The 21,572-nt window shown below is 31.6% G+C and overlaps 1 protein-coding gene and 1 long non-coding RNA gene across 2 annotated transcripts; both read left to right on the forward strand.

Moving 5' to 3' along the window:
• Positions 1-340: 340 nt before the first annotated feature.
• LOC111696270 (tetraspanin-1) lies at positions 341-16,430 on the forward strand. Its single transcript, XM_023465826.1, has 13 exons — positions 341-479; positions 1,061-1,141; positions 1,790-1,867; positions 4,126-4,189; positions 5,487-5,551; positions 7,082-7,178; positions 7,851-7,933; positions 10,061-10,113; positions 11,025-11,115; positions 11,642-11,721; positions 11,823-11,874; positions 13,402-13,481; positions 16,325-16,430. The coding sequence occupies exons 2-13, from the start codon at positions 1,082-1,084 to the stop codon at positions 16,347-16,349; spliced, it is 828 nt and encodes a 275-aa protein (XP_023321594.1). The 5' UTR covers positions 341-479; positions 1,061-1,081; the 3' UTR covers positions 16,350-16,430.
• A 2,864-nt stretch (positions 16,431-19,294) lies between these two features.
• LOC111696268 (uncharacterized) lies at positions 19,295-21,554 on the forward strand. The gene is made up of 3 exons (XR_002764037.1): positions 19,295-19,433; positions 19,501-19,656; positions 21,497-21,554. It is a non-coding gene; the product is annotated as an uncharacterized LOC111696268 (long non-coding RNA).
• Positions 21,555-21,572: the final 18 nt, after the last annotated feature.

The following is a 21,572-nucleotide window of genomic DNA, read 5'->3' on the forward strand; positions in this document are numbered from 1 at the left end:
AAAATATAAAATATTTTGCAATTTCTTGAAAATGTTTATATTATTATTTAATTAATATTGTAACATTCCAATGGTGCATGTTATTAGTTTGGTTTGCAGAGTCTAAGTTGAGTGAACAGACTTTCATAGAAAACATTTAGTTTTCAGGTAAAATTGACCACGTGCGGGTAAACGGAGGGAGTAACTATGAGTATCTGGGGAACGCTAGATTCCTAAGCTAGACATGAATAGTATTTATTTCAAATATTACCATTATTGTTTACAGTTTTATATTTGCTGATTACTCATGCAGTATGCCCGAACGTTAAAGATAAGAAAGGTTGAGAAAGATAAGGTTTAGGAACAAGTATTTACTCATTGTTAAAATCTACACATATTCACATATCCTCTAGAAAATAAGTGATTAATTTATGATAATTATCATCAAGTGATTCAGTGAATATTAGCTGAAAAATTCAGTCTACAATCAAACATCTCAGGATAGAAATACAGCACTATAAGATAGTTTTTATCCAAATTTTTCACTGTTATCTTTCCCAAAGGAATTGAGTTTTTGCCACAAACTCTGATTTTTAAATGGGAATGTCGTAGACCTTAGATATTTCAAACTAATTAAAGAACTCCGTTGATAAAATAATCTAGTTTGAAATGACAAATATTTTCACCATCAGGTTGTAGAAAAAAAGACTCAATTCCTTTAAACCTGTAAACCCTCTGGCTCAATTTTAACCTTGCCCTTGTTTTCCTCTACCCCCGATAAGTTCAATAAAGCCTAGTGACCGAATTTAATGAACTTGAGCCAAGTCGCTGAACAACATACTGTCGGATCAAATCTGAAATAGCCAATTCAAAGTTAAAGATTCATGAGGATTTGAATTGGTTAAGTATTCGTGATATAGGTGTTCAGCGACCTCTCTTAAAATCTTTGAAAATTTGACATCCCAATGAATTTTGTTAATAAGATAAGAAATTTCTTGGCAAGACAATTTAGTATGAGTAACAAAATATATTTAGGGTTTATCGTCAATAATTTAGTATTTAAGCTGTATTTATAAAGTAGGCGAGCTGAAGGGACAAGAGGATGGGTTTCTGTGATAATATTGTTAAAACATTTCTCTTTATCACAAACTTCCTGCTTTTCGTAAGAATCGAAGAAAAATAACTGTAAACGGAATTTTAAGATACCCCGGATCTAATGCACTATCTTGTGTGATTTTAGTACATTTTAATTCAAGGGATTCTTACGATTACTTCTACAATTCCCAATACAGGGTGAATAAAAACGGGATTAGGGATTAGTGTAAAAATATTTTTGAATTTTGTTTGCTATTTGCAATGTTTAATACCAAAAAAATCCGAACCAACAAAAATATTATTCCATGTTTTTTTTTCGACTCACCCTGTATATTTAGAAAGAAATGTGTAATTAGTTTTAACTCCAAAACAGAGAAATATATATATATATGTCCCATTGGAGCATACATAAAAAGTTCCGATTTTACAAGAACTATAAAAATCATGAAAAATACCAGAATGAATAATTAATATGTTGAAGGATTCGATGATTACGTAATAACTGAAATGATAAATATGTTATGTAATGATTTTTGATCAATGTCTCCTATTTTTGAGTAATTTTGCCAATTTTTTCTTTTTTAGAACTATATATTCGAAATATCTAAACAAATTTAAACTACACCATTTACATATATGTATGAATATATATCTTTGTATGTGAATACATTTCTATAATAATTATGATATCGCTATTAACTTAATTTATTTCTAGTTGTTTTCCTGCACTGTTCTAGCTCTGGGAATATGGATACTTGTGGACAAGCCATCCCTTGTTAATATCCTTGATCAGGTGACTATCCTTTATACTCATTGGAGAAAGGCCATCCCTTGTTAATATCCTTGATCAGGTAACTATCCTTTATACTCATTGGATAAAGGCCATCCCTTGTTTATATCCTTGATCAGGTGACTATCCTTTATATTCATTGGAGAAAGGCCATCCCTTGTTAATATCCTATATTAGGTGACTATCCTTTATACTCATTGGAGAAAGGCCATCCCTTGTTAATATCCTTGATCAGGTAACTATCCTTTTTACTCATTGGAGAAAGGCCATCCCTTGTTAATATCCTTGATCAGGTGACTACCATTTAAACTAATTGGAGAAAGGCCATCCCTTGTTAATATCCTTGATCAGGTGACTATTCTTTATATTCATTGGAGAAAGGCCATCCCTTGTTAATATTCTTGATCAGGTGACTATCCTTTATACTCATTGGAGAAAGGCCATTCCTTGTTAATATCCTTGATCAGGTAACTATCCTTTATACTCATTGGAGAAAGGCCATCCCTTGTTAATATCCTTGATCAGGTGACTATCCTTTATACTCATTGGAGAAAGGCCATCCCTTGTTAATATCCTTGATAAGGTGACTATCCTTTATACTTATTGGAGACAAGCCATCCCTTGTTAATATCCTTTATCAGGTGACTATCCTTATTTAGTTTTATTGGAGACAAACCTTTTTTAGTTAATACCCTTGATCAGGTGACTATCCTCATAGAGTATTATTGGAGACAAGCCATCCCTTGTTAATATCCTTGATCAGGTGACTATCCTTATTTAGTTTTATTGGAGACAAGCCATCCCTTATTAATATCCTTGATCAGGTGACTATCCTTATATAATGTTCATGGAGACTAACTTTTCCCTGTTAATATCTTTGATCAGATGACTATCCTATACGGAGTTATTGGAGGCAAACCTTTCCTTGTTAATATCCTTGATCAGAGCCCGCGATTTAAACAATTCGGAAAAATACAAGCAATCGTTGGGCCTTATTTACGGCTTGGCTTTCGGATTCAAGCTTCAACTTATTTTCTACAGAGTTGAGTTTAAAAACCCGGTTTAATATTCTATTTGGCGGATTTTCATGGCAGGAATTGCGCATTTCGGGTTTTGATGAGAACAAAACTCAACATTGAGCCTTATTCTCCACTAAAACCAACCATGGTCGGTTTTATTTTCATTGGGCCTAACTCCTTAAGTCGAGCCGAAGATCTTGGAGCTGTCAATCATGTGATACAAGCTTGTTGACAGATAACAGCAACACACCAGATAAACTTGGATTAAAAGGCCCGTCGGAACTCCGGTGAGGGAAATATATTCTGTCCGGATAATTCCTTTCCGTTTGGCCGCAAATACATACAACAGAGTAACCCCGTCTCAAGAAAATCGATAACAAAAGCTTTATTTCCTAAAAAATAACATAAATCATAGGTCATGGTTACTTGTACAATGTTATAATGAACATTAATAATAGAAAAAAAATCTTACGATTTATTTAGGTATGATAGGGGAAGACTTATTGTTGATCAGTATTGAAATACGTGTTTTTTTAAAACTTCTGAAAAAATTACAGTTGAATATTTAACGAAATTCACTAATGCTTCATATAAAAATATTCTTGCTTAACTTTGACGATTTCACAATAAACAAAAATGTTTTAAGCCCCGTGGGACGGAGTACAAAGAGAATGCGGGCTGAAAATTTGGTTTGGCTTTCTCCGAGAGGAGATTTTAAGTTGAAGACGACATTACCCGGAGGTCTTAAAGTTAATGGTTAACAAAGCTTTCTTCAAAATTGAGTTGAAGATTGGGTCTTAAAGTCGGGTTTTAGGAATTACTGCTCGAACCAAAGTTTTTAAATCGCAGGCTCAGGTGACTTTCCTTTATACAGTGTTCTTGTTAATAACCTTGATCAGGTGACTATCCTTTATACAGTGTTCTTGTTAGTAACCTTAATTAGGTGATCATCCTTTATACAGTGTTCTTGTTAATAACTTAATCAGGTGACTATCCTATCTAACAGTGTCATTGGAGACAAACAACTTTATACTTTTACTCTCGATACAATCTCTCAACAATACTCGGTGTTAGAAATGGGCCAGGGCCATAATCCAGTTTTATACCTTGTGTCCTTTGAAATTAAACTTTAAACCTTCTCATTCACAGAATTTCACTTTCAAGTCGTCAAATTAAAGTTTCATCTTTTGCGAATTATCCTGTATCTAAGCAAAGAAAGAAATACAATATTTACTTTTTTAGGTTGAATCCTCCATACCTATTTATGATAGTGCAGTGATTCTACTTTTGTTTGTAGCATCTGCAGGTATATTTGAAAACATCTAAAAAATCATACAAATAATTATGTACTGGTTTTTTTATGCTTTTGTTTTAATCCATTGTATCTTTAATTTGTCAAGCGAAGTAAATTGAGTCTTTGTCACATGCTTACATTTTCTACCTTTGCAGCTCTATGTCGTATATGTCGTATATGTCGTATATGTCGTAAATGTCGTATATGTCGTATATGTCGTATTTGTCGTATATGTCGTAAATGTCGTATATGTCGTTTATGTCGTATATGTCGTATATGTCGTATATGTCGTATATGTCGTATATGTCGTATATGTCGTATGTTGTATAATTATATGTTGTATATGTCGTAAATGTCGTATATGTTGTATATTTCGTAAATGTCGTATATGTCGTATATGTCGTATAACATTTTATATTTCAAACTGTTTATTTTCTTAGATAAAATAATCTAAGGTTAACACCTCAGGTTGTAAAGATATAGGGATTAGAAAATTAAAGTTTGTTGCAAAGACTCAAATCATTAGCTTGATAAATTAAGATGCAAAGGATTAAATCTATAGCATTCAACTCGATGTTTAACTACTTTTTCAGGTTTTCTTTCTCCCTTTTGTAACTCCGCTTTTATAATATTTCTTTTTGATGAAATTGTTCCTTTTAGTAATTCATAAAGAAATACAATCAAATCAAATTTGAAATCAAAACACTTCTTATAAATAGCAAATTCCCGAGAAACTCTTTCTTCCAATTTTATTATTTAGTTTAGATTCTAAATTGATTGAATTGAAGGTAATTCAGTTGATTTCAAGATTTTACCATTTTAAGATTGGGTTATTATAATCATAGTACAGTGATAAACAGCAAACTTTGAATTGAAAGACGACTTTAAGACTCAAGTTATGACCTGAAATAATCCATTAAGCATGGGAAACATCAATTAAGTGCAGCGTAAAAAGACCCATTTCGATTAATTAGTGATTTAGAAAGTGTCTAGTAAAACTATTTTCTTTCTAACAGTATCAAAAACACTAAAATATTTCTATAAAGTCGTCTTCCTATTTTATAGTTATCTGGTTATCATTGTAGCTATTTTTTTCTGGGGGGGGGGGGTAGATCCGAATTAAGGAAAGTTCCCATTTGCTTTTTTTCAACGTTATAAAGGTGACAGCTCCATAGATTATATTATCGAAAATTCTGAAAAAAAGTATAGACAAATTTTTTTCTAATAGTTTAACAGTTTTTACAATTATCCCTTCCCCCCTCCTAAAAAAAACTTATTAACCTTTATTCTAAAACTATCCTTATTTCAGCGATATTGATCTCTTTCTTCGGCTGCTGTGGGGCTTACAAGGAGAGCAGATGCATGCTGGGTTCAGTAAGTACATAATTGTAATACTAGTAATTCAGGGCGCTGCGTGTCCGTACATCTTTTGACGTACACTGCACAGTATAAATTCTACAATATCGTTCTAATCATAAGCAATGTTTGGTACAATAAATCTTTCTATTTTACAATATTCTTTTGCGGATCACCGTCTTTCAGGGAATTTACAAAATTTCATGATTCTAAGATTTTATTTCTCTAATATTTCCACCAACCACTCAGTCTTACTATTCAATAAAGTTGGTCCCTGATATAGAAGACCTTCAGGCGCGTACACTTGATTCTTAAATTCGTGTTTGAGGCAAAAATCAATTTATTTATTAAAGGAATTGAGTCTTTGTCACAAACTCTGATTTTCTAATCCCTTTATCTTTGGAACCTAATGTCGTAGACCTTTGACATTTCAAACTATGACTTCTGTTAGATCGAATAATATAAGTTTTAAACATCAAAGGTTTACGCCAGTGGGTTCCAAAGATATAAGGATTAGAAAATCAGAGTTTGTGACAAGGACTCAATTCCTTTGGTCCTAAATAGTTTAAATTTAACATATCAAATGTTTATATTTTTTTATTTATTTGAAAAGAAGAGAAGTAATACACTGGAAGCACTTACGTCAAGGCTTATTCCAGTTACAGGGGTTCAAACCTGGTTCAGGCTTATACAAGAAATATACAACGCAATATGAAAAGTCTAGTAATTATTATAATTCAAAAACTTTGGCAACTTGAACTGTTATAAAAGCGCCGTCCAGGGATGTACATTTTCCTAAAAAAATCTTTAACCCCCTCCTCTTTTGAAAATTATTTTTCCCCTAAAAAAAGTTATTTTTTATTTTTAAAACGTTTTTTTTCTCTGAACTGAAAAAAAATGTATTTTAGGAGAAAAAATAACATTTTAAGGATGAAGAGTTAGAAAAAACTTGCCTTTTCATGTCTAATTTTTCTTCCCCCTGATCTTTAAACATTTTTCAAAATAAACACCCCTGGCGCCGTCTCCATTAAAGGTTGAAAATTGATCAAAGCCTTGCATAACGTTGAATTTGAAACTGTAATTTTCTAAGATTTTAGAGATAAAATTCGATAAATTTAAAATATAGTTAAAAAATTATCATGTATTTTTTTAAAAAAGAAATAAAGCATATCACAGCATTTATTTTATAACTTTTAAACAAATTTTCTAAAATTTTAAAGGTACAATTTGATGAACACATAAAATAAAGCAAATAACACAAAAATCTGATAAAGTACAAAATATAGTTAAACACAAATCATAGCATTTATTTCAAAACTAATCAAAAAGAAAAAATATAATAATGTTAGGCGATTATACCAATACTATGAAGACGACTTTATGTAAATAACGCTTTAATCCCTAACAAAGAAATAAACAAAGCTAAGCTGTTGACAACATCTCTTTTATTACATTACATGTTTAAATGTGTCTCTGCTATTCGACAGCTTGCTAGAAAAAAAAATCGTCTTCATTGTATTGATATATACGAAAACGCCTGTATTTTAGTACTTCCTAATGATTCTGAGCCTGCTAATTCTTATCACCATTGGAACTGTAATCGGAATTTCTCAGGGAATTGATAATTTCAGTAACCCACTCAAAGGTAAACTTTAATTTTGGGGAAATGTTCTAGGGGAGACTTCAGTCCATATACTTCACTATAGTTTCAGTAGAAGTAAATATTTCCATTTACTGTTATAGCGCCGATATAAGGATTTATCTCTAATTGGATAATGAGATAGATAGAAATATAGATGTTGTTAACGCTATGCAATTTTTATTGGTTTAGAATAAACACCAAACACGATGAACCCTGATTGGATCAGGTGCAAATGGACTCGGCATACTAGAGTAACTTTGCAATCTAATTAAATTAAAACAAAACATAATAATTTTTGTGGGGTTGGATTGGAACAGGGAAGGCTGATGTTGACGTTGAAAAATGGATAAAAACAATTTAAAAATTTGTGAGCAATCAGAGTTCTTTTACCAAACAAATTATGTATACAGTGGTACCCATGTAACTTTGGCATATGAAGACGACATTTTAACACTTTAATGTGTGCAGTTTAAGTTAATATAAAGAAAATTTCCTTGTTTGTGTCTGCTGCATAATTCCGCAATTCACTTATGAAGAGATCCCGCAATTGAAATTTATTGATTTTTAGATGAAAAATTATATCTCTCCATCATCTTTGATGAGACCAAGGTTTAATGTTTACCATTATGTTTCGGGAATACTGTTATACAGTCTCTTAAACATGTTTTTCATTAGATACCTTGTATAAGTATGATCCAACTAGCTCAAGAGCAGATATCAAGGAAATTACAGGACTATGGGATGCTATGCAAACAGAGGTAACAACCAGGGGGCGGAAACGTCATGGGGGTGTGTCTGTACCAAAAGAGTGTGTGTAAAGTTTACCGAACCGAAGGATTGTACTGTAGGTATATACAGTACATACGAATCTCAGTATTTGTACGGTCTAAGAGAGAAAAATTGTTTATTGTTAATTGTTTACTTAAAAATAATTTTAATATAAACATGCAGTATATTTTTATATTTATTTATATAAAGCCAAATTTTCATGCAAAAAATATAATTTGATTAAAGTTGACAATAAACTAATCGTTATTCAAACTTAATTATAATTGACAACATTGTTCTGCAATTTCCTTGACTGTAATTATTTTGTGTGTCTGTACCAAAAGAGTGTTTGTATGGTTTACCGAACTTGTCTGCAAAGCAGTGCGCCTGGCTTTCTCATGCCAGACCAGCGCCATTTCTTCCCTTTATTCCTATTCCCTGGTAACAACCAAGCACACATAGATCCAGACTTCTACCAAGAGTTGCATCAGTTTTCAAGCCTAGGTCGACACCATGACCTAGGTCGACACCATGGCCTAGGTCGACACCATGGCCTTTGAGGAAATGACTTAACCTATTTTGTAGTACAGTCCTAACCATGTACACTTTAGAACTTTAAATCAGCTTTGTTCAGCTTTAGTTTTTAAAAAGAAATTGGCAAATTCTTAACTAAATAGTCTTGTGACTAATGAGATTGGAAGCACTATAGAAGCAGACATTTAGTCTCCTTCAGACGATTTATGTTGATGGTACAGTGAGAATCAGAAAGCTGTGCCATAGCAAGACGAATATGAGCCTTATGATTTTATTATGAACACTAGACACACCGATTGTGCAGTGTGCACATATCTTCCCATATTTGCTTTGAAACAACATCAAATACAATTTGAATAATTATTTAATGCCGTCGTATTCCACAGTTTTCTAGTACTCGAGCATTCTATGTTGGATATTCATCTACATTCTACATGTCCTAACCAGCATGTCAAAATAACCTAGGTTTTGGTTTTTCAAACAGTTATGATTTCTAAATCTTTAAATTGAGCCCTAAAAATTTACTTAATCAGAGTTATGTGAGTAACTCACACATAACAGTCATGAGAAAAAAATAGTTTGGAAATTTTCAAAACGAAAAACGACACGACAACTTGTTGGTTTTACTGAAAAAGACAATATTTTTTGTAAACTTTTAAAAAAGTAAATTGGATTTTTTAAAGATTTGAGTAAAAAAATGCAACAGCTTATTCGACCTAGAGAAAACTGACCTTAGTGTTTTCTAGCCTACAGTTTTCCAACCTAAAGTTGTATTATATTTTAGAATAGACTAGGGTAGATCAAGTTTGGTATGAAAGTTGTATTATATTTTAGAATAGACTAGGATAGATCAAGTTTGCAATGGAAGTTGTATTATATTTTAGAATAGACTAGGGTAGATCAAGTTTGGTATGTTGTATTATATTTTAGAATAGACTATAAGGGTAGATCAAGTTTGGTATGGAAGTTTATTATATTTTAGAATAGACTAGGGTAGATCAAGTTTGGTATGTTGTATTATATTTTAGAATAGACTAGGGTAGATCAAGTTTGGTATGTTGTATTATATTTTAGAATAGTCTAGGGTAGATCAAGTTTGGTATGGAAGTTGTATTATATTTTAGAATAGTCTAGGGTTGATCAAGTTTGGTATGTTGTATTATATTTTAGAATAGACTAGGGTAGATCAAGTTTGCTATGGAAGTTGTATTATATTTTAGAATAGACTAGGGTAGTTCAAGTTTGACTTGTTCATCTTTGGTTTTGAATTTTAAAAACTATCGTCCTAAAAATCATTGTTTCGTTTTTTGTTTGTTCTACGGCATAACAAAGCTAAAAAGTGGTTGGTTAAAAAAGAGAATTTTTGACACAGACTGAAATTTTCTACTCCCTTTTATCTCTTTGCAACCTGTTGGTGTAAACCTTTGATATTTCAAACTTTTTTTTTGACCTAACAGAATCCATAGTTTGAAATATCTAAGGTCTACGACAATGGGTTGCAAAAAAGGATTTTTTGTAACAAAGACTCAATTTTTTACAGATGACGTCATCCTGTATCATTTTTAATAATTTCTTTTCTCTAGCTGCACTGCTGCGGAGTTGAGAGTGCTAGAGATTGGAGCCAGACGAATCCGAGGTTCAATAATAATATAATTGTATTAAATATTCTGGTTAGACAAGATTATTTTTAAATATTCTGGTTTACACCAGATATCATATTAAATATTCTGGTTGGACTAGATTATTTTTAAATATTCTGGTTTACACCAGATATCATATTAAATATTCTGGTTAGACTAGATAATTTTTAAATATTCTAGTTTACACCAGATATCATATTAAATATGCAGGCTTATACCAGATAATTCATTAAATATTCTGGTTTACACCAGATATCATATTAAATATTGTGGTTTACACCAGATATCATATTAAATATTCTGGTTTACACCAGATATCATATTAAATATTCTGCCTTATACCAGATAATTCATTAAATATTCTGGTTTAAACCAGATGTTTTTTTTTAAATATTCTGGTTTACACTAGATATTTCATTAAATATTGTGGTTTAAACCAGATATTCATGAAATATTCTGGTTTACACTAGATATTTCATTAACTATTATGGTTAACACCAGATATTCATGAAATATTTTGGTTCACAACAGATATTATATGAAGTATTCTGGTTTACACCAGATATTTAACTAAATATTCTGATTTACACCAATTATCATATTAAATACTCTGGCTTATTCCAGATAATTCATTAAATATTCTGGTTCACAACAGATATTATATAAAGTTTTCTGATTTACAACAGATATTTCACTAAATATTGTGGTTTAAAAAATATATACATATATACATATATATATATACATATTTTATTCCAACTGATGATTGGGTTAGACCCATGAAACATTTTGTCTTGGAAGAAATATATATATTTAAACATCTAAAATGTATATTTAAACTGAAAAAAGTTGAAAATACTATATATATATATATATATATAAAGCTTCAGTATTAGAATAAATATAGATTTGATGGAACTGGATATACAGAGGATAACGGAGCTCTACTTCTCGGCGTTAAAGTCCCTGAATCTTGCTGTGCGACTTCAAATAATAAGGTGATCTAGACAGATAGGAAAAGTTGCATAAAGGAATTGAGTCTTTGCCACTAATCCTAATTCGCTAATCCCTTTTTCAACCTGATGGTGTAAACCTTAGATATATCAAACCTAGATTATTTCATTTAAATACTTCATAGATCGTAATATCCAAGGTCTAAGAATACTTCATATAGATCGGAATATCCAAGGTCTAAGACATTGGATTAGAGAATCACAGTTTGTGGAAAAGACTCAATTTCTTTTCTAGACTGGGTCGACTTTAAATTGTCGCAACGCTTTTCCCTTTTATTATACCTCTTACTTCATAGAAACTTTTATGCAGCCCTAGACATGTACACTCTATCAAGCGTTAGATAAGAAGGAGCATAATTGGCTGATTGATTTTTGTGTGAGAGCCTTGTGCAATCTTAATAAATCAATGGAAACATATATTCATTGTCAAATTATCAAACACGAAATGAACCATTCAGGGGTTCCTTAGTTATGATCTGAATATACAAAAAGACAGAAATTACCAATTCAGGCTCGTTGTCAAGTGGCGCCTAGCGGAGCTAATGGCGCCTATATGGCTGGTTGCTTTACTATACTAAAGGATGAAATAAGGTAACAAGTACAACAATGATTTATTAGATGTATAGAAATAACATTTGTATACATTTAATAAATTCTTAAAAATGGCCTTTAAAGTATTTATATTGTTCTAGTTCGCATATGAACGTCGTTGGAGGAGTGGCGATAACTATAATCATTATCATGGTAACATTTTTTCTTACAGATTTCATACCTATACAGGGGTACCCATACAGGATAAGACTTAAGGATCGACGACCTGCAAATCTTTAAATATGATGATATATGTCACTTTAGGTCCTATTTAACAATGTGAAAACATCTATATAAACAGTGAGTAAAAATTCCATACAGTCGTCTCTGAAGTCTCATCCCTAGCGAGTAACCCTGTACCCATGGTCTTTTTCAAATGTATATTTTCTTTTGAGTCTTAAATGCTCCTCACAGTATCACGATGGGGGCCCTGCTGTTTTTCTCCGTAATTAAAAACGGCTTACACTACATAGAACGCTCAAATTACTTCACTTTTACAACTTTATAAATGTAAACAAATTATGATTTTTGTATATGCATGGGTGGAGGACGGTCAAACGACTAGTCGGTGCAGTTTAAAAAAAATTATAAATAGTCTCTAACTTTTTAATTAATTATTTTATTCAAAAAGCCCTTGAAAAAATGATGCAAAAATTCATGGTTGACATGTTAAAATTTGTCAAAAGTAAAAAAAAACCAATGAACCACGATAGAGGAAAAGCATGTTTATTTTCTTTTTTCCTTCTCACAGTCTAGTATAATGTTACACACACTTACAATTGCTTTAATTGATCGGAAGCCAGCATAGTACTTTTAACCGTAAACAGGCGGGGGGGGGGGGGGTAGCTTTTGACACCTCCTCTTTCTGTTTTTGCATGAGCATTGAGCACTCTCATATTTTGACACTATCACCTTGACATTTTTTTACTTTTAAGGAAAAATAATAATTTACAGGATTTTTGACAAACAATATATTTTCTTTAATAATGCATAAATCTAAAAAGCCCAGAACTTTTTGTTACTGAAGCTACAGATCTAAAAACTTAATTTTTGCAAACGCTTTTTAAAAACGGAGACATCTTGTGTCACATCTTACTATTTGTCAAAAAAAAAAAAATTATTTTGATTTTGCCTACCATTTTTTGACAATTCTTTGCAAACCTCTAATATTAAAGTTAGCGGTCAATTTTTTTTAACAATGAGCTGGTCTATATATATATATATATATATATGTTTCTCTTTGTAATAATGTATGCGTCCAACTGTTACTGCATCCAGTTTTCTTTGTGCATTATGAAAACTGAACTATGCAAGGTTTGTCAGGTATTTATGTGTTCAATGCTGGATTTCCAAAATATAAAGAATCAAATAGTTTTTTTGGGGCAATATTTGTATTGGTTTCTGTAATTGCACTATTAGAGTGAACATATTTAGCAGATATTTCATCATTTCATGTATTAAATAAATAGGTGTTGGACCTGATAATAACTGGGTACATGCGTACATGTGGTGTATATGAATGTATTAAATGGATAGGCGTTGAATCTGATGATAGCTGGGTACATGTGTACATGTTGTGTATATGAATGTATTAAATTAATAGGTGTTAGACCTGAGGATAGCCGGGTACATGTGTATATGTGTAAGTATATGAATATTTATTGAATGTACACTGTACAGGTGTTGGACCTGATGATAGCCGGGTACATGTGTACATGTGGTGTTGGTGAAGATAGACCACAAAAACGGCATTATGTCAGGTTAGGAACCATAACAGAAAATTGCTCTTTTTTTAATGTTTTTGTGAATGTGACATATTTGAGCGGGCCACAGCCTCACAGGAACCAAATTTAATAAATTGATTTAATAAGTTGGCCCACTTCTCTTGGACAGCTTACACTAAAATATATCATTATCTATTCCCTCTTTGACACGTTTGTCGTTAGACTTTGGGTCGTTTGATTGACAGTTGGTGGTTTTACCTAAAGAACGTTTAACCCTATAGGTCGTTTTACCTTTTACCCTATAGGCCGTAATACCCGATAGGTCGTTTTACCCTATAGGTCGTTTTACCCTACAGGTCGTTTTACCCTATAGGTCTTTTTTACCCTATAGGTCGTTTTACCCTAAAGGAAGTTTTAGCCTATATCAGTGAACCACTTTTCCGTTTTCTGTAAAATATGAAAGTTTTAAAATGTTTCAGAATTAAATATTCAGAAACACTGCTTTATTTAATACTGCAAAATCTTAACTCTGTCATGCAGACTGTTATCTTTTAACAATTGTAATAAATGCAAACTTGTAAAAAAAACACTTAGAATTTATTTATTATTTTAAATTTTAATAGAACGGACAAATAAAAAAAATAAAAAACCTGGAATGTAAAAATCACATCAATTGCATTGTATTTCTATCACCCAATAGCGGAGTTCTCTTAGCATGTTTATTCTCATTAAAGGCCGGACCATATTCGGTAACCGCCAAAAAAGTACTTGGAAAAAAAAATTCCGGGGAAAAAAAATCCTAAAATTTCACACCAAAATAGTCCTGTGAAAAAAGTCCTTTTATTAAAAAGTCTCCGGAAATAAAGTCCTACCAATTCGAGACTTTATTTTCTAGGACTTTTTATCTGCTCTGCAGTATGATTTTATACAAAAAAGTCCTCGGAAAAAAGTCCTCTAACAAGTGAAAATTCATGATTCACAATTCCAGGTTTTTCTTTTCCTCGGATTTATTTTCTTCAGGACTTTTTTTCCTGGGATCTTTTTTCCGGAGACTTGATAAAATTCGGACTTTTTTTCTAAAGTTTTATTTCCAGGTTTTTTCTCCAGAAACTTTTTTTCCCGGGACTTTCTTACATAGATTCACCATATTCTACTCTAATGCAGTTGGGGTCACTTCCCTTTTTTGGTGTGAAAAACATTGTCCCAGAAAACCAAGACTTGAGTTAAAAAAGAGTTTAACTCTACTACTCTACTCCAGAAGTTGAGGTTTAGCCGAGTTTAAAGTTGATTTAAACTCCAGTTGTCATAACTAGGCTTGATATAGCCTTGTACTAAAACCGACTTTGAACCAGTTTTTAAGTCTGCTCACCAATTGGGCTAAATCTTGGGGTAAAAACTTTTAAATCACAGTTTGTAACTTGGATCAAAAGTTGGTGTAATCACCCTGTTATGGCACGACAATTGTAAATTTTAACTCCACTTATACAATTAAAATCGTTTCATCCAGTTCTGTTTGGTGGGATATGTTGGTATTAATAAATGCTGATCGATCTCGTCTTGTAAAATTTATGAAATCTTTCTTATTTCGTAAAATGTTTTATACTTCTAAAGAACTATAATGTACATTGTGCAAACCCATCTAGCTCTCTGCAACACTTTCAATGAGTTCGTAGTTTTATACCGTATCTTAAAGGGAGTGTTCGCGAAAAATGAAAGGGGGTATAGGCTTATGGCGAAAAATAAGCGCTTTTGTTCGCTACTAATCTTACTTATATCTGTTGTGTCTATAAGGAGTAAATTATTAAAAACGACTCATGCTGAAGAACGCAGCGTCTATGCATATTCAGAAAGTTACAACATGCCACTCGGATCGTAAAATAATCAATTTAATTCCAAACTAATACTTCAGATATTACAAACAATAGTCATCGATTATTTTTAGACGTTTTCGTATAAAGTTAACATCTAAAATTTCGCTCGCGCTGGATTTTCCAACATTCGACTCATACTGAAGAACGTAGCGTCCATAAAAATTTAAAAAGTTGACACTTTTTACTCGGATCGAAAAAATGAATTTAATTCCAAACAAATCATTCAGATATTATAAACAATAAACATCGATTATTTTTCGACGCAATCGTATGTATATAGTTGATATTTCATAATATTTTCATTTTTTTTATGATCTGATAGTTACTTTTGAAAACATTTATTCCTGTTTCGGGAATTTTTTTATAATGAAGACGACATTTTCATATTATCCAGGAATATTCGAAAATCCAGCGCCATCGAAATATTATTTGAAAAACAAAATCAAAAATATTATTAATATTAATCTGATTATCCAATGTACACACTTTTGATTTTCTTCTTAATCCTTTTTTGGATATTTCTACTGTATAAAAGTTACGTTTGATAACAATTACAGATACAATGCTATATCGATGGGACTAATATCCGATTGAATTAAAGTCAGCTGTTAAAAAGCCGGCTTATAGAGCATTTAAACAAATATGAATTTAATCATGCTAATATGAAATTATTATAATAACATATTTCAGGAGTGTTGTCATTTTGAACGTTAGTCTTAATAAACATTAATCCAAAACTTCACGTTCGTTCAACCGATGTTTAGTTCAATTGATATGACACCATCAACACCAGAAAAAAACCGGGGTTTCAAAAGTTTAAGAGTACATCTTATCATGAGACACTGATTGGTTAAATTTTTAACTTCTTTCAATTGGATATCGAATGCGTTTTAAAAAATCTTCGGTTTAGTAAAACCGAGTTTGAGCATTAATCTTGATATCCACCATTCTAAAGTTTTCACCTCAGTCCCTTTAAGAACATAATTATGATTAATTGTATATTTTTAGGCCTGGGCATGTGCAACAACCATAAATGATGGTAATCAGAATAATTTGTACAATAGTAACTGTAAATATCATGATATTCGGATAATAAATAAATGTATAAATGGTAGAGTTGAAGATCTAGTCGAGATCAACCATGAAGTTATGAGGTATACAATTACAATTTACAAGTGTACAGGTAAAAACTGTAGAATCACAAACGGGATAGAGTCAGAGAGTAGATAAATTATATTTCATTTAAACTCAGACCTTTCCAGACCTTTCCAGACCTTTCCAGACATGGATAGAATATATAAAAAGTTGTCTTGACACTTTTTCAACGGGTTTTATACTATTAAACTAAAATCTCAGTAATTGTGAAATATGCTAGAACAGTTTTCAAGAGTTCCATCCATATAATTATTCAATTAAAAAACTAATTATCCGCGCAGCATTCCATTCCAAAATCAGTTAAAGGTTTAAAGGTTTGGAGGACGACATTTTATAAATTCTTCCAGTGACTCCGAAGTTCAGGTTAAATTGTAGTGGAGAGGTAGGAGGGAGAAGGGAGAAGAATAGAGAGAAAAGAAAAAACGAAGAGGGGTAGAGAAGAGAGAGGGGGGAGGGAGGTAGGGGGAGGATGAGCAAATAGAGAGAAAAAGAATAATGGTAGAGAGTAGAGGTTGAAGAAAAAGTGAGAAAAATTAAGAGAAGGCTGGTAAAGAAATAGCCTCCGGTTGGGAGCCTCAGCGGTCTAGTCAGCCTCCGCAGTTCAGCATTCATACTTTATAGTTGGATAGTTAGACAGGGATTTTATTTCATAGTTAGATAGTTAGACAGAAATATTGTTTCATAGTTATATAGTTAGACAGGGATATTGTTTCATAGTTATACATAGTTAGACAGGGATATTATTTCATGTTAGATAGTTAGACAGGGATATTGTTTGATAGTCAAATAGATGCTAAGAAAGATAGATATTTGAATCAAAAGTTGGATACCAATATATTCATACTTCATAGTTGCATAGTTAGACAGGGATATTATTGTATAGTTAGATAGTTAGACAAGGATATTGTTTGATAGTCAAATAGATGCTAAGACAGCTAGATATTCGAAACAATAGTGGGATACCGATATATTCATACTTCATAGTTGGATAAATAGACAGGGATATTGTTTCATATTTAGTATGATAGTCAAATAGGCAGCTAGATAATTGAAACAAAAGTTAGATACCAATATATTCATACTTCATAGTTGGATAGTTAGACAGGGATATTGTTTCATATTTAGTATGATAGTCAAATAGGCAGCTAGATAATTGAAACAAAAGTTAGATACCAATAAAAGTTAAAAGTAGGGTAAAGGTAGAGCTGTGTACAGGGTTACCTATAAAAGAATGAGACTTTAGAGACGACTGTCCGGAATTTATTCGTGTCTTTTATCTTTTATCTTTTATCATGATTCCCTGCAATTTCTTACTTATTTTCCTAAACCAATACATAATTTACAGTAGAATTAATTTAAACTAAGGATTTTCATATTTTAAGAGTATCAGTCGGCTTTACAGTGTCATCCTTTGTGGATTACCCTAGCACATTGTTCCATAAAATGAAAGCTCTCACACAAAAATCTAAAGCTAAAAACAAGTGTTTTACAGTTTAAACGTTATGTTCCTACTTTAGAGTTTTGAGTGACATTTTGTTGAAAGATAGGATTAAGGTAAGAGTTACAAATGTAACCTCTTCTCCATCTTGCTTTTGGACATTATTATATAGTAAGAACAACTGTGCCTTATCATTTGCTTCTTGAGATTTGGTATTATATATTTTTGTAGGATTTCGTGCCAAATTGGCACAGAGTTATTTTCCGACCTTGGTACAATTCTTCATTCCAGATATTTTCCAGATATATATTAATAGAAATATATTTTCTTTTTTATGTGAATAGGTTGCACCACGCTGACCTACACAGGAAAAGAAGGTCAAATTTAAGTGGCATTAAGCTGGTACAACTTTGTGACCTCGTAGCTTCAACAGTTTTTATTTTTACGCAATACAGATATCAATCTTACATTTGCTACTTAGCATATTATATATATTAAACAGTAAGTACAAGAAACTGGGAGAATTTTCGCCGTCTTAGGTTATTTACTTTTAAAATATCTCTAATTAGGTATTTTGTAAAATGCAAAAGAACTGTTTGTAGAAAAGTTCCCTCAATATTTTATTACAACAATTGCTCAGGAAAAAAATCTCCACCGACATTTCTAAAATAAAATAAAATCATTTATTCCAAAGTTTTTTTTGTTGCATTCTTTTAAACTAGTTTTTATACTGGACACTTTGGAGAGGGAGGGGGGAGACTTTTGAAGGATGGATGATTATCTAAACAATATTTACGCTGTTTAAACCTTGAATGTGAATCCAAGTTTTAGTTAATCATCGCACAAAACATCAGAAACCTTTTTTATTAAAAGTTTAAAACTGAAAAGATGTAAAAGATGTAAGGTGTGAATCCAACATGCCATCCTCTTCTGATACAGGACAATTTTAAATATCTTCAGGGTTATCTATAAAGGATGAGAATATAATGACGACATTAAACTTATTATATCTGACGATTAACAGGTTTCATTTAATCTGTTTCTTTAATTTTAGTTGTTTTAAAGTATCATTTTGTTTTGACATGCATTGTAAAGCTACGGGAAATCTTGAATTCAAGCGAGGGGGGGGGGGCTGGCTAAACCCCGTAAAGTCGTTTCATACTTCGTGAATATTGAGTAACCCTGTAATATGCAAAGTCGATATACAGAGTTACCAACAAATGATGATACTTTAAAGAAGAACGGAAACTCTTAAGATGTAAAGATCCCAGGGTTTTTATGTATTCTGCCTTAGCACGCACCTCTGCCCATTTAGTAAAAATAAATTGAACCTTTATAAAGCATAAAGTCTGGCCGCGCCAACCTTGTTGCACCGGCTAGTCCTGTCAATAGAGCTAAGTACAGTACAAACTGGCACTAAAAAGGTTGACTCGGCTCGGAATTTCATATGTACTGCGGCTGCCCGTGTTAGATAGTGTAATCTAATGGATTATTTAATTAACAAACTTAAGAACACAGGTGCAGGTAATCGTGAATATAAGGATTAAGACGGTAAAATAATGGTCAAAATGATGTAATACTTAATTTTCAGAAATATGAATGGCGACTAGTCCTGGTAAACTTGATATGAGCACAAGGATAATGTCTGAACTGTACATAAACTCCATAAACTGTGTGATACTAGTAGTTGCTCTTGCTCTCATCATTCTTATATATGTCGTCTTCATCGGACTCTACTGTCTAATGGGTAAGGATTTACAAAATGTCGTCTTGACAATTTTTCAGTGGGGTTTAGCAATCCGAAAGATTCCCTTTTGAGTGGTGGTTTTTTATAATAAAAAAAGATTCCATTATTTTAGGTTTTCAAAATATCTTAATTTTTCTCTTGAAATCTCCCAATAGCTTTTTTAAATTAATAATTTATACCACATTTGAAAAATATTAATTTTTTCTGCGAACCTGCAAAAAATTCACTTGTTTGGCAAATTTTTTTTATTCTTGTACAAAACATGAGATTTTAGTTTTTCTCAATAATTTCGACTTTGGCATTATTGAAATTTTCAAAATATTAACATTTTTAAAATATTCAATAATTTCGGAGAATCTGCAAAAAGGCGAATTTGCTGTTTTAGCAAAATTTTGATATCACTGTTTAGATATTTTATTTAATAATTTCAACTTAATTCGATGATTTTGTTGAATAGTTTCTGAATCTTTTAAAACAATTTTAAGAATAATATTTTTCGATGAATGATGCTAATTTACCTTTTGTTTCCCTGCTAATTGTTTTAAAGTGAATATATAAACTTTTAATTAGTTCAACCACTAGTATTATTGAAATAAACTAATGTTAGGGATATAGAAAAAAAAATACAAAAAAAGAATAGGTCTTCCACCATTCAAATGCTCTAATCCATACATCTTTAATTTTGGGTTATTTGATCTAACAGAAATCTTAGTTTATAGTATCTATAGGTCGAAAACAAAGTTTATAGTATCTATAGGTCGAAAACAAAGTTTATAGTATCTATAGGTCTAAAACAAAGTTTATAGTATCTATAGGTCGAAAACAAAGTTTATAGTATCTATAGGTCGAAAACAAAGTTTATAGTATCTATAGGTCGAAAACAAAGTTTATAGTATCTATAGGTCTAAAACAAAGTTTATAGTATCTATAGGTCGAAAACAAAGTTTATAGTATCTATAGGTCGAAAACAAAGGGCTGCAGTTATATATGGGGATTAGAAAATCACAGTTTGTAGTAAAGACTTAATTCCTTTAAAGATTTGCGCGTTTTGAAAATGAGTAATTTATTTTTTATGTTCAAAATTACGAACTAGCTATTTTCTTTCTGATCTGATCTGTGCCTAGTAAATTGAATTCTACGTTAAGATTTACATTTTATAAAATCTGCAAAAGATGTTTATCAAGCTGACTCATCATATTTACAGTCAGACTAATTCACAAATGAATGAAACTGCTTAAAGTAGTTTGAAATATACATGTTTTATCATTTTACTGTCATGTCCTTTATATAAGTTTCATATTATTCAAATAAATTGAGGGACCAGAGTTTAAAATAATATTATTCTAATGTCGATCTGAATATCCCTATCGAAAAGGTTTGTTCCTATATTCCGCCTTTTCATATTTTCAATCATTCTCTTAAAGGGACTTAAGCGTCTTTGGAAGTGACTCTCCATGCAAAGATGGCAATGCCTGATTTACAACAGTACCCTTGAAACCCAAATCGGATAAAAAAATGTGGAAGAGAACTTTGTGTTCCGACTTAAAAAGTGTTTATTGCCGTGAATTTCTTTATTGCTTTTTATAAGCAAAAAATGAGCAAGCCACTTTGGCAGAGAAACCACAAATGAAAAAACAGCCTATATAATTTGAACTTAATCAGACAAAGTTACTCGAGGCACCGTTTTAAACTGGGCATTGTAATCTTCGTATGGTGGTTTATTTGAAATTACGCTTACTGTCCCTTTAAGGACCCCCCCTTGTATTCTAGGAGGATGTGAATGTTCTGAGGAAGATACTATCCTTGTTAAACTGTAAACTGTAAACCTATTGTGTTCTAGGAGGATGCGGTGTAGTGAATGTTCTGAAGAAGATACTATCCTTGTTAAACTGTAAACTGTAAACCTATTGTGTTCT

The sequence above is a fragment of the Eurytemora carolleeae genome, unplaced genomic scaffold, assembly GCF_000591075.1.
Source record: "Eurytemora carolleeae unplaced genomic scaffold, Eaff_2.0 scaffold137, whole genome shotgun sequence".
NCBI lineage: Eukaryota > Metazoa > Arthropoda > Copepoda > Calanoida > Temoridae > Eurytemora > Eurytemora carolleeae.